Below are 14,170 nucleotides of genomic sequence, written 5' to 3'. Positions count from 1 at the left end.
GAAAAACTCCGAAACAATTTTGACAGAATCATATTTAAAATGTTATCCTAAAAGATTGTGTTTGGAATGAGAAAAATCTCGTCCTTTACTCCTAAAATAATTTAACGTCTTTAATATTTTAACAGAATTGAAAACTTTTTGAAGTTCTTTAAATGACAATTCAGTTTTACAAAACACATAATTTGCAAATTTTTAACGTCAAAAATGGGAAGTTAAAAGATTGAATCGAATGCTACAAAAATCAAACAACAATAAAGCAATTTTTAGAATAAAGACAATTTCTACAGGCTAAAAGTCTACAATATTTTAACTTATGTAAAGTTTGTTCTGAAAATATTAATCCACTTACCTGATTAAATAAAAATTAAATAATTTGTCCTTTCAACGAAAGTCATACACTTATGTCACAAATTAAAAGGTTCCAACTATTTCCGTTTAAAAATTACTTCAATTATACTTTTTTGCCATTTTCCAACAACCACTTAAAATCGAAAGAAAACAAAATCAATACCAATCCCTCAAGCTTAAAAATATACAATCAACAAGTAGCTCATAGCTGTACTCATTTGTAAGGAAGTACATAATTACATACATAAGCATACAATAAACCATCACATCCACCCTTAATTTGAAAACAAGAAACCTAATACTTTTATTTTTCTAAGTGAAAGCAAAAAAAACTGACCTTTATTTCCATCACTGTCATTTTAAATTTTAGAAAACACAAAACAGATGTCATCAAGTATTTCTAAGTACTACGAAGTACCTACCCTAACAGAAAGGAAGATACTTTAAGACCATTAATTTATAGTCTCCCGTTGTTCTCTGTCTGAATAAAACAGATTTAAGAATATTCCAAGTTCCATTTTATGAGCTATACAATTTCGGTTCCCTCTCTCGCCGCAGAAATGGAAATAAGGACTGAGGAGTCCTGCGACTGCCAAAGTAAATGAAGGTTTGAAACCATACATCACAAGGACGACCAAGTACCGACTCTACCAACAACCGACATGACGCACAAACTTGTCCCTATACAACTAAACTTTTCTGCTTCAACTCCTCATCTTTCAATTATCGAAAAAAGGGTCCTTCCCGTTCTTGTTCCTGTTCCCGAGTCGTCGTCGTCCTCGTGCGTCACCCCGATACCACTGTCTTGTCTACCTCTATATCTATACAACCTCAAACTCACTGCAATGTAAAAGTTTCTCTTCAAATTACAAAACGTTCTTCTTGCATAATTACTCAAATACAATACGACAATAGTGCATCATAATGGTGCACCATCGCCATTGAAACTCACCTCTTTTGTAGGAACTTCCTTTTGAAATCTCTGAATACGCCGCTCCTGTCTTCATCGTTGACGTACCGAACTTTTGCGTGCGATGGCATCAGGTGTCGATTGGTGACACCGAAATCCATCTGCACGTCTATGACCAGAAGCAGGGTGAATAATATCAGAGTTGCTCCCAAGCTTATGGCCAGGCGCTCTTTCAATTTAACCGAACGGAGGACTCCCATGATGATGGTTCCACTGCTGACAGCTGTGGCCGGCGAAATTGTACTCGATGTGGATGAAACTCCGGCAACTTTCGAACTACCACCAAAAAGTTGGTCTAACTTCTGACAGGCATATTCGGTAAAGTTCTTCTGCTTCTGCTGATGGTGCTGCAAGTTCTGCGGCGGAGGTGGCAGTGGCTGTTCAAAGACAGATTCCGAACGTAATGACTTCCGAACACGTCTACGCAATGCACGTTTTCGCTTAGGCTCATCGGCAGCAACTACTTCTGCCGGGGCAACTAAATCGCTATACTTTTCTAACGACAACGACGACGACGCAACAACCTTCAATCTATCGAGCGATGACGGCGAGTGCTGGTTGCAATCGATAGAGCTTATAAACGGCGGCGGCGATGTAGATGGGTTCAGGGACACACTATTCTCGCCGTTGCTTAAAGGCTTATGACTGAGATGTTTTGTGCTTCGGTCAGCACCACACGCTGTCGAGGGGCAGGTTAGAGCGCAGTTGTTAACACTTAGATTAAAGCAATGGTCATCAGATTTCCAACACGCTTCTTCTTCTTCTACTGATGATTTGATTTGTTGAGGAGATTTGCTATGACTGCGATACACTAAATTGTTATCACTTGACCTACTGAAACTGATGTCAGCAGCGCTTGTCAGCGGCTTCAACGGCGGAGAAACACACGACGAATTATTGTTATTATTCAAATAAGCTTGCGATAAGGGTTGATTTGATATTCCGGGCGAATCTAAGGGCGGCCGCAGAGTTACTAAATCTTGCGATCGGTGAAAATTTCGAAGACGTTCAGCGATCGTTTTATGCTCTTTTGTTGGTGGATTCTTATCAGTGAAGAGATTTTCAGCTGAGTTGTTGTTGTTGTTGTAGTCGTTATTGTTGCTACTTTTTGATTGAGTGTTATTTGAAGAAGAGCTGAAATAGATAAATGAGGAAAATAAAGATTAATAAAGATATGAAAATATTTGGCTGTAATGTTTATTTTGATATGCTTATCAATTTCTTGAGGATTATGAAGGTATATAATATACTTTTTTGTATATTACGTACTTATGTCGATTGTAATTAAGATATTTTATAACAATTATAGTATCATTGGTTTTGGTTTCATTTTATAAAAAAAATTGGACTACAGTAGGGGACTTTGCTTATTTTTCTTTTTTTAAACATTTCATGGATTTATAAAATTATCAGGCCAAGTTTGTTGAATATCTCAGAGATTGTTTTATTTGATGTGAGTTTTTATATAGTTCAAGGATTTTTATTAGAGAATTTCCAAGCTCGAAGAAAATAGGGCAAATTTGAGCTACAAAGAAATGAGAGAAACACAAGATTCTACTAAGCAAACTAATACAAAATTCACCAATAGAAAAGTGACTTTGTGGAAAGTTTTGCTGTTGACTAATTTTAGACTAGTTTTGAAAAATTGATTTTTGTCAAAGTTTCTGATGGCTTTTAGTTGATAAATCAATAATATTTTTGCCATTAGTAATTTCTGAACCAGCCTTGTAACATAAACATTTAAATGTTCGAATACTACTTTAATATTCAATGTTTTTCGTTGTTTTACTGATGTTTTTACAAACAGTGGTCTGAAAAAACTAGCCTGTTACATTTACCCCCTCAAACAATTCATTCGCAATGTTGGATTTTCTAGGAATGTCTTTAAGCTTAGTTAAGAACTTACTTTTCAACCCTTCATAAAGAATGATGAATGAGTTACCTTACTTTGTGTTTCCCTCTAATTTTCGTATTCAAATTTTAGGATCATTATTAATTTTGTCCATTTTCCCAATCCTCGTTCTGTGTTCAAACTTTTAATTTTTGTGTGGAAATTATAGATAGAAAGTTAATTTATCATTAATTTCTAGTTAATGGACCTGTAACCGTTAACATAGAAAACATAGAACGAGAAACAAGATTCTAATAACTTTAACGATTAATTATTGGCATGTTTCCTTACTACTAACTTTTCGATCGGAGGATGTTGTTTTGATAAGCTAACACTGTAAAACAATGTTAAGTAAATATTGAATGGATGTATTTCTAAAAACCATAACAAATTATCAATTTTGAAAAACAATTATCATAATTTTTCGTCATGTTTTGCTTTAAATTCAAAGCTGAGACGTCATTCAAAACAAAATTAAATGCCAGAAGTTTCATTACTTCTTACGAATAACAAAAATATTGAAGGCTAGAAATTACGATACCATGTAAAAGTGTTATAAAGATAACACCTTGTACAAACCTTTTTTTATCACACCATACTGATAGCGTGGAAGTGGAGGAAATGAAATTCAGATTAACTTGTATTTGATAGTTACAGCTTCGTAAGGCTACATGTGAAAGATTGAAAAATAATCGGTATTGTTGTTAAGTCTTTTTCTAATAATATTTATACCGAAGAGGTAACGAGTACTTCCCCATATAATATTCCTTACTTATCTTCAAACACCTTTTTTCGAAAAAGTTACTGTTTAAAACATATTGATCTCTGTAATTTGGAAAGTAAAGTAAGAAATATCAGGCTTTGATGTCTTAAAATGTTTGCCTTAAGGCTTTTCAGTAGATTCGTATTACTTTCTCACTGATTTTTTAAATATCTGTGTACTGCGTCAGTTTATTTTAGAAAAAGTCTTCTTTTACAGGGTTTTTCAACAGGAACCCTAAAAAATTAGAGCAACAGGGTCAACAAACGACGACATATTTCTTGTCGCTCTTTTGACATTTCCCTACAAGGATTCGAACTCATTAAAATTTCCCTCCAAAATTTGGAGTCAGTGGCCTCAACGTTTAGAGCGCTACATCCAATTTATGGTCTTCATTATTGTCCTAGCAGATCAACAATTGAGTGTCTAGAAGAAAAATTTGAATCCGCAGGCACAGTATAATATGCTCCCGGTCCAATGAGACAAAGAAGTGCCCATAGTGTAGAGATGTTGCTGCCGCTAATGCTTCAGTTTCAGAAAGCCCAAATGTGTCTCTCACACGTGCCGTTCTCAAGCGTTGTGCATCTCTGTGGCTGAAGCCGCTTAAACACCAGAAACGTTGTATGTTCCTGAATTGGTCTGAGCAACAACTTGAAAATGATCCGGATTTTCATCGAAAAATCATCTTTAGCGATGACACATTTCTGGCTGAATGGCTTCGGCAATAAACAACATATGCGGTATTGGTCAAACAGCAATCCACACGTACTCCATGAGTCATAATTGCATCCCGAAAAAATTACGGTTTATTATGGTTTATTGGGAGTCATTGGGCCGTACTTCTTCCATGATGGTCAAGACCGGCACGTTGCTGTGAATGGGGATCGCTACAGTAAGGGGCGGACTTAGAAGTCCAGAGGCCTCAGGTCATTAAAGAAGCGGAGGCTCCTCTCCCCAAAATTTTCAAAATAAAGTAAACCATTTTTTTTCACTCGAATTTTTCAATAAATAATTTATTGTGAAACCATGTAGATTCCTTTAATATTGAACAAACACATATAAATATAAACGGATAAAAGAATTACCTAAAATTAAATTTTAGGGTTAAGGAACCTTTCGAGCTTTTTTCGCCGAAAAATTGTCGATGATTTCTATTTGCTTTATGCTGATTTATAATTTTCACTTTTGAAAATGAGCGCTCTGCAGTGCAATTTGTTACCATTAGAACCAAATACATTCTGAATGCAATTTCTAGGATTGGGAAAGTAGATCTGAAAAGTTGATTTTCGAGAATTTGGTAGTAAAATAGTTCTGGCGATTGATCAGTTCCATAGCAATTTTTCCTTTTTGTATGAGTCAATCAAAGAGATATGCTGGTTAGAGCTTTTTTGATTTCCAAATAGCCGTTGGCTAAGGCTTTCGTAGCTTCAGCTTGACAAGACCAACGAGGTTCGCTGAGCTTTGTCAATACTAGAAACTGGCCGCTTTCTTTCTCCCATAATTTCTCAATCAGAATTCGATGATACCTGGCTGTGAAAAACGTGTTCAAAATTCTGCACGAAATCAAATTGAACGAAATTGAACAGCCGATGGACAAATTACCAATAAGTCAATAATAATTGGTTTTCCGAGAATTGAAGAATAGAGACACGGAACCAAATACCCAACATACGAGGTTTCGGGAAGAAGCACCCCGCTAAGCCATTAAGCGATTGGGGTACTCCCTAAAGATGGGTAGTGAATTGAAAGTGCTTCCATTTGAGATTTTGATATTTCACTGATTGCCTGATTGGAGTGAACAAATATAGATCAATGATTTCTGTTATTTAAGATTCATATAATTAAATAATTCGGCCTTGTTGACCTCCCCAAAAGCCGGCTCTGGCTACCACAAGCCACACAGCAAATGTCATAATCAATTTATTGGAAACCATGTTTGAGGAACGTGATATCATACGAAACGGTCCAGTTGCTTGGCCGCCTTGGTCGTGCGGTTTGACACCGTTAGACTATTTCCTGCGAGCCTACGTCAAGTCTATAGTCTATGCCAACAAGCCAGTGACGATTGATGAACTTCGTGCGGATATCGGAGATGGAATTGCAGCAGTATCGGTCGATTTATGCCTGAAAACCGTCAACAATTGGGTAATTAATTTCACTGATATCCAAATCCGATTTTGTATTTTTTTAAAACGCTCTTATTTGTATTGCTCTTATTTGTAACGCTCTTTACCCAAAAAACCCGATATAAAGACATTTTAAATAGTTTTCTTTGAACTTGTAAAGCTGTTAGTGATTATCTGTCAAAATAGCTGTAATCTATTACGCCTATTTTTCCAAACCAGTATGGGCTATGTATAGCGATTAAAAAACGTCCAAATGATAGCAATTAGTAACTGAACCAAATTTTTGTAAAATAACTTTTTAATGCACCATGAAAAAGCAACTGTTTGTTGTGGTTGATATTTTATTCCTTGATTTCCAACTTCTTTTCATATCAATAAAATTTGGTTTCAATAAAATGCAGGGCACCTTCTTCGTAGTTTAAACCACTTTTCAAATTGTGCGAAAGTGATTTGAGGACATGGTCACATCAGATGGAATTGATGCGATTTTCGTACCGGTATCTACTTTGGAGCCTTCCAAAATCATAGGTTTAAATGAATATGCCTTTAAACACGGAGGTTCTCAATGCCAACGAAATATGAAGAAAAGTGTCAATAAGACATTCAAAGGAATAACTTATAGTGGGTGTTTTTTAAGAGCATTTTATTTGTTATTTTTTAAATATTATTTCTGTAATACTTTTACCACAGATATTAGTTACTCCAACTTGATTCGTTCATGGCTTGAGGATAGTCTTCGATCCATATTGGTTAGTTTTATCTTGTTGACGAAATCATTAAATCTAAGAAATTATGAACGTATTTTTTAAAGTCAGTTTCTAAAATTTGAATCCGTTTAAAATTATCAACTCTTAGACCGTAACCAACAACCATCGAAACATTTTATGCAGTTAAAAAAACACCCTATATTTCCATAAAATATTATTACTTACTCATGCACTGGACTTCCCAGAAGACCTGAAGCACTCATGATGTGGGTGCTAATAAATACATCGGATTAAATGAAAAGTTTAAAAAGTTTATGAGCTTAGCTTGTTGGTGTTTTGCATAAATTTATTATTACCGAGAGAAATTCTAACACTATTTTAGTTATTCGAAACCAGCAGCCTTTTGTTAACTTTCTTTTTGTTTTTTTTTATTGTTTTTTGAAACAGAAAAAAAGCACCAATTCAACCTTCAGGTCATTCATTACCGGTTTTAAGCTCTTGACGAAAGTTAAAAACGACCATGACAAAAAAGAAAAGAAAGTTTTTTAAAACCTGAAAACAGCTTTTCATCACACACATATGAGTATAATAAGCTTCGAACTGAACGTTAGCTCCGTAGGTACTTCTATATTAAATAAATAAATCAAAAACAAAATCTCCCTCGTCCTTGCTCTTCCTTCTTAACTCTGCAAGAGCAACACACTCTATGTCCTGTCCAGTGTACATGTCCAGTTTCAGTTCCAGGGCAACTTTAAAGCAAGAAGTTTTTTTTGCTGGCGTTTAATCTGTTTTGCAAATTATTTTAATTTCTTCCCCCTATATGAGGATGAAAAAGACGACGGACAGACAGACGGACGGACGGTCGGGAGACCGGCCGACACGGACGCTACGATGATGATGACAACGACAGGATTTCAGGTTATTTGATATAAAAGTTTGTCCTTTGCAATGACTTTATGGTCTGATGATGGTGGTTGCTGGATTGCGTTGCGAAAACCTATCAAGGACACAAAGCACCAGCAAAAACTGTCAAAAACAATGTTTTGGCTGTGGTTTTGGTAGAGGTGGCGGTAAATGGTAGATGGTCTGGTATCCTGGTCATGGTCATAGCTACTGGCAATGACAAAACAAAGCTTAACACAGCACAGCGAAAGAAAAGAAGTGTGATTTAATTTTTGTTGTTGTGCGTTTCTGGTGAATCGTTTAAGAACTGCGAATAACAATAAAGATAATAATCTCAGAATTCTTTTAAAAAATTTCTTCTAAGAGTTCCTTAAAAAAACCTATAAAAGTGTTTTCTAGAATTTTTATAAAAGTATTTTAAATATCCTTAAAGTAGCTCTAAGTAAGTATGCAAGACATTATGGTACATAAGAAGTAATGATGGTGTGCTAGTTATTAAGAAGAATTGTCAAAATGTAAGAAGAAGATGAAACAGAAGAACTTTAATCTGCCCTGCAAGTTCTATGTGATGCTGATGATGAAAGTAATAAGATAAAGTCCTTATTCAAAAACAGTATAATCAACAAAATCTGAAACAAAGAAAATCCTACTGCAGTCTTTCGAGTACATTTTGTCTCCATTATGTTTGGAAACAAAATAAATACACAACACACAATGAATTCTTTCTTTAGTCGTCAGTGTATTTTCGTATTCAGCAAAAGTTGATTGTTGACGACTACCCTACGTTATACACGTTACACTACGCTATGATAACTAAGGCGGGCGGCGGCAAGGCGTCGTCGGTCGGTGTTGTGTCGAGGGCGGTACGGCGTGGTATGAGTATTATGATGGCGACAACGTTAACAAAAACGACAGGCAGGAATGCTACATGCAAATTGACAGCAAGTCAGTCTTTTCAGTAGTTGGTCTTGATGATAGTATACCGCCTCTATGTACGTTTTTTGGTAGTGCGTTACATTTGTAGTCCTCGTCCTCTTTCTCATCCTCATGGTTCGTCGTCGTCGTTATCGTTGACGTTTCTGTTGTTGTTGTCGTCGTCGTCCTTAGGGGGAACTTGTAATTAAAATGGTGGCAATTGTTTCATCTATACTTTGCAATTACTTTGCACCAAATGGTAGCAACGTAACTACGGTGTCCTATTCATATATGTAGGTACACATCAAACCCAAGTAAGTAAAGGATAGATAGAGTTTCCTTGAAAGTGACTTGCAAGTTGCAACTAAAAGATGCAATCATCATTTCTATATAGAGACTTAGTGTTGCATTCTACCTACTTTATGTAAGATGTACCTTGAAGGCATTTTCGGTTGTTCCTATGGTTCTACACTTGCCGCATGGGATTTCATTGTCCTTTCAATGTAGGCAGTCAGCTAAGGTACCTCTACCTACACATGTACGTATGTACCTACCTATTCGACAGCATTAAATTCATTGTAGAATCTTTTTCTAGGTAAAATTCAGACCGTATTTAAGTTTATTCGGCTGAGTGTGTTATAAGCCAACTTCTATAATGAGGACAACATAGTCTCCATTTGAGAAATTTGGGATGAATTCAATGTGTGTAAGTGTGTGTTTTTGTAATGCGCGAAAAGGTCGTATGGTTTAAATAAGTTTGTAAATGATTGGTACATTTCTTTCTAGTTTTGGTTTGTTTCTTATTCAGAATTGTATTACATTGGAAAGTTCAGTTTTTGGAACCTTCTTCTTCATGAAAATATAATTATTATATCGAGTTGGAGTCTCCTATTCCTCTGTTATAATAGCCAATAAAGTTTTTGAAACAAAGTTCGGATATGCTGAATGTTTTCTTTTTTTTGGTTGCGACATTTGTCCAGACAAAAATGTTGGCACTTGATTGATGTTTTTTCTCAGGAAGAACTAGTTTGAAAATGCAGCTTCCTTGTAAAAATCGGTCTTGTTTTGATATTCCCGAGGATGATAACTTTTCTTTTAATTTTATTTTTGTAAGAATTCGAGTTAAACAAAATTGGAAGGTTAAAATAAAACCAATTTCTGTCTTTATTTGTATAATTAGGAAAGACTGGTCTTATTTTTTAGAATAAGTTCAAATTACAAATTATCATCATAATTTAAAAGAATTTAAAATATTTTACGATCTAGGTAACCAACGTCTAAGGACATAAGTAAAAAAAATGTATGATATGCGACCCAAATTGTTAACTTTCTTTTTAATGGTATTTAGATTTGGTTAATGATTTGTTTTAATAATCAAAATTTCCGTTTATAGAGAACTTCTGCGTTTCAAAAAATTTAAGCAAAGCTTTTATGTCTGCCTAATGTTTCTGAATATAATAACTACTTGTCATTAAAGTTTATTTTCATTGCATATAGTTATTTTTAGAGAAAAACAATTTTTTGTATTATATTAAGGGTCATCAAAATTGCTCACTTTTTTCAAATTGGCATAGTAAAAAAGACCGATCACAAAGTTTTCTCAAAGCCTTTTTGATGTAGAAATCAACAGCTGACAAAAAATACGTACGAAAGTAAGTACAGACACATGCACAGGAATTTCTCAAAAAAATACGAATTTATATTGAAGGGAAATTTCAATCCAGAAAATGCGATGGAATGGGCCAAGCGAAAGGAAGATTGAAGGATGTGATTTCTACTATGGGAAGTGTCTGCTCGATAGGTGGAAGCGCTTGTTTTGATGTAGTTTTGCTGTCAGGGGGAAACTTAGGCAAAGAGTTGTAAGCTTTCGGGAAGTAGCTTGCGAGAAGCCCTATACAACGGACAAGATGTGCCCAGAGACCCACTGGCAGCTTTGCAAAAAATCCATCAGTGCAGAAGGAGTGCTATGTTTCTCACAGCAGCCACCAAGTAAACACTGGTTTGACTTCGAATGTGCTCTGGCAAATAAAGCAAAACGGAGGCACATACATAGATTGTGGCAGCAGAGGAGCACTAGATCTTCTCGCCATCTCTATGTCGACTAGAGAAGGGATGAGAACTGCTTGCTCAGAAGAAAGAAAAAAGCCCATGAGCAGCGTGAGGTCGAGGAGATCCAGGGATGTTATAACAGGAAACAGGGATGTAGCTTTTGTAAAAGAGTCAAAAAGAAAACAATGGGGTTCACTAGTTGCCCCAGAGCCTTCAAGGATAAGAAGGGGAATTCCGTAATCAAGACGCAGGCAATGCTAAAAATCTATAGAGATCATTTTAACCAGCTGCTTAATGGTGATGAAGTCAACGATTCCACCAGCGAGCAGCCACGACAAATCCATTTGGTTGACGATCTAGAGTTCCACCCACCCGATCAGAGTGATGATGGTCTGCAAGCGGAGGTTTTTAAGTACGCTGGAGCAGATCTGGTAAGGAAAATGCTGCCAGCTAGTTACTAAAATTTGGTTAGAAAAAAGAATGCCCGACGAGTGGAACCTAAGCTCCATCTGACCGATCCATAAAAAAGGTGACCGCTTTTTCTGCGCCAACTACACTTACTTCAATATTTGTTCTTGAAAGAGTGGTGCGCAACACAAACGCCAATGCAAATGGCACCTTCTTTCAAAAATCCACAATATATCTTGGATATGCAGATGACATCAACATTATGGGAAAAACAAAACGGAGTATTTACTGTCGTCAAAAAGAGTCGATTTACACCGTAGACTTGGTCAGAACGTGACTATTACTTTGAGGTGGTAAATGAATTTGTTTATCTGGTTACTGCTGTAAGTTCTGCAAATGACAACAGCGCGGAGATCAAACATAGAATTACCCTTGCTAATCGCTGTTTGCTTGACCTAGGCAAGTAGTTGAGGAATAAGGCCCTATCGCGAAGAGGCAAAGAGACATTGTACAAAACCTTAATCATTGCAGTCTTGCTGTATGGTGCAGAAACATGGACGCTCTCCCAGGCAGGATCTCTTGGTATCTTCGAGAGGAAGGTACTGCGTACGATCATGGTCCAGTTTGTGTCGACAGGCAAAGTAACATCTGGCGCAGAAGGTATAATCATGAGTTATTCGAACTGCACAACGACTTTCCATGGGTCAAAAAACTGAGTTTTCAACTGTTATAAGATGGCTAGGGCATGTCGAGCCAATAAACATCGAAGTTCCAGCCCGTGAGGTATTTAACGCCAAGCTTGAGGGAACAAGAAGCAGGCTCATCTCAGGTGGAGTAATCAAGTACGGGCCGACGCACGTCAATTTGGTATTCAAAAATGGAGGCAGCAAGCTAGAGATAGTGTAAGCTGGCGAATGTTATTACTTGAGGCCAGGATGACGATGCGCTGTAGCGCCAACTAAAGTAAGTAAAGTTGAAATTTTAACAGACAATTTATGTTTTACGCAATTTTTAAATTTGTTTGACTTCAAAAGTGGCATGAAATACCATAAGTTGACAAATTCTTGGCAGCAAATTCCGTCCATAGGGATTTCCGATTAAAAAAAAAAGTTCAACAAGTTAATTAAAGCTCGAGTTCTTCGATTTTATATTTTTTTTATATTCGGTAAAATGAGTGGTTGTTAATAGTAAGAATCTAATCGAACTACAGGACTTGGTTGTAAATATGATGTAAAGTTGTTGATGTCATCAAATTTCGATAATTTCTTCACATCCTGAGAAAAATCAACATTTTGAAAAAAGTCCGCAAAAACAAAGGATGACTGCCAAAACCATTTGTTTGAAATTCTTGTTGACCAAAACGATCCCGTAAAGACAATAACGGGAAGCAGTTCCAGCTAGTAGAGTAAACTATCTTTGAATTTTCTGAAAGAATATTGTTGGTAACTGATGTTCAAAAGCTTAACAAACAAGATATTTTTTATCGACTCAAAGAACTGTGAGAAAGGTCCTTCCGGTACTGGGCTACAACAAATTCCAAGCTGGAGTCGAGCGTCCACATTAGGACCCATTGAAGTAAAGGAAGGTTACTAAATATTTAAAGAAGCAAGTTCGTTCTTACACAAGAACAAACAAAATGTTTTCTTTTTAAGTAATTAGAAGTTAAGTTGTCATTGATAATTTATCAAAGTGTTTAAAACCAATAGATGAGTATTTTTTAACTGAAACAACAATTTATATATTTTATTGAAACAAATTTCAAAAAAATAATCGAACCATCAAATAAATGCCATTTTTCTTTAGTTTTTGTTATAAAGTTAATAAAATAATTTTCTATGTAAGACGTATTCAAATCATATCCATATTAAATTTTTGCAAGCCATCTTTTTTTTAATGGCTTCTGAAATTTCATAATTGTTATTATATACCATTTTATTATTATAATCATATTATATAAACTTTTAATAATAATAATTATGTATAATATTTTCAAAAGTCCATTATATCACTTTTTTCCAAAATGAGTTGAGACTCAGTGTGTGTTCTTTGAAACGTATTTTTTGTTAAGCTGCATTGTTCGAATCAGTTATTTACTTCAAAATTCATCTATTCCCACAAAAATCTTATTTAGCTTACAAAACCCTTCTTTTTCTATGATAATCAAAGCAACCGCTTTCAAAACCAAAAGATAATAAGAAAATTATCATCAAAAGCTTCGTTTAGCCTTCAACAGAATTGAAGGACTCATTGGGGAAAATGTTGATACAACGTTATAAACAAGTCGATTTTCTGGAAACAACGAAGAAACTTTTAATTTATATGCTCGTTCTTAGTTATGAAGACTGAAACTTTTAAAGCTTCTTTTGTTTATAAATATTTCAAAGGTTGTTGCAATTCTAATTTTTTTGTGGATTTAATAAAATTTTTAATATCATAATAATCGAATATGAAATAAAAACGTAAAAAGCGAATTTTAAAAAATAGGACAATTTATATTTTTTTACCAAAAATAAAAACACATTGATACCTTCTTACAACATTTAAAAATCGGCTTTGTATGTATATAACATCAAAATTATGTGCTTTAAAAATAAGACACTTTAAATACAATCTTCGATTTGTATACAATTTATATTTTTATTTACTTTCCGCATTTTAAGCAGACATTGAAGTGTAAACTCCAACAAATGTCACCTTAATTGTATTAGAATGAGGACGATATATTTTCAAAATAACATAATTATACTAAAGTTGGTTTGTGCAATCAAAAGCTTGTTGAATTCCATAATGTTATAATAAATAATTATTCTATTCCACTTGAAAAAAAGAACCATTTTATAAAAATAATTTACATGTACAATGTACTTTTAAGGACATTAATTAAACATATTTAGTAACGTTTGCACTCGAAAAGTTCTTATATTGAATAACTCAACCATTTAAAACTTTTTTATGAAAGTTACCACTCCTGTTCATTATGAGTTCGTCTATAATTAGGTAGTTTATATGTTGTAGCTAAGTTACTTTCTAAAAAGTTTAAACTTTCAACTAAAAAATTTGTTGAATCCCTCTTTGGCCCTAAACACATTGACA

At 34.9% G+C, this 14,170-nt stretch overlaps 2 protein-coding genes across 3 annotated transcripts in view; both read right to left on the bottom strand.

The window, feature by feature from the left end:
• The window catches only part of LOC129941525 (extracellular serine/threonine protein CG31145), a 137,277-nt gene that overhangs the window by 109,865 nt on the left and 13,242 nt on the right, over positions 1–14,170 (bottom strand). For both annotated transcript variants that reach the window (XR_008780877.1, XM_056050196.1), the window contains exon 2: positions 1,301–2,452. Coding sequence is in view for 1 of the 2 variants with exons in the window: in XM_056050196.1 (XP_055906171.1) it covers positions 1,301–1,518 (218 nt within the window). In the remaining variant the exon portion in view is untranslated. The remainder of the gene's footprint in view (positions 1–1,300; positions 2,453–14,170) is intronic.
• LOC129938939 (uncharacterized) overlaps positions 1,595–14,170 on the bottom strand; it is an 88,902-nt gene continuing 76,326 nt past the window's right edge. Inside the window, exons 4-5 of the mRNA XM_056046782.1 lie at positions 1,743–2,452; positions 1,595–1,695 (exon numbers count right to left, since the gene is read on the bottom strand). Of these exons, the coding sequence (XP_055902757.1) occupies positions 1,595–1,695; positions 1,743–2,452 (811 nt within the window). The remainder of the gene's footprint in view (positions 1,696–1,742; positions 2,453–14,170) is intronic.

This window comes from Eupeodes corollae, chromosome 1 (assembly GCF_945859685.1).
Source record: "Eupeodes corollae chromosome 1, idEupCoro1.1, whole genome shotgun sequence".
Classification (NCBI taxonomy): domain Eukaryota; kingdom Metazoa; phylum Arthropoda; class Insecta; order Diptera; family Syrphidae; genus Eupeodes; species Eupeodes corollae.
This window is presented reverse-complemented; position numbering and strand designations above follow the sequence as displayed.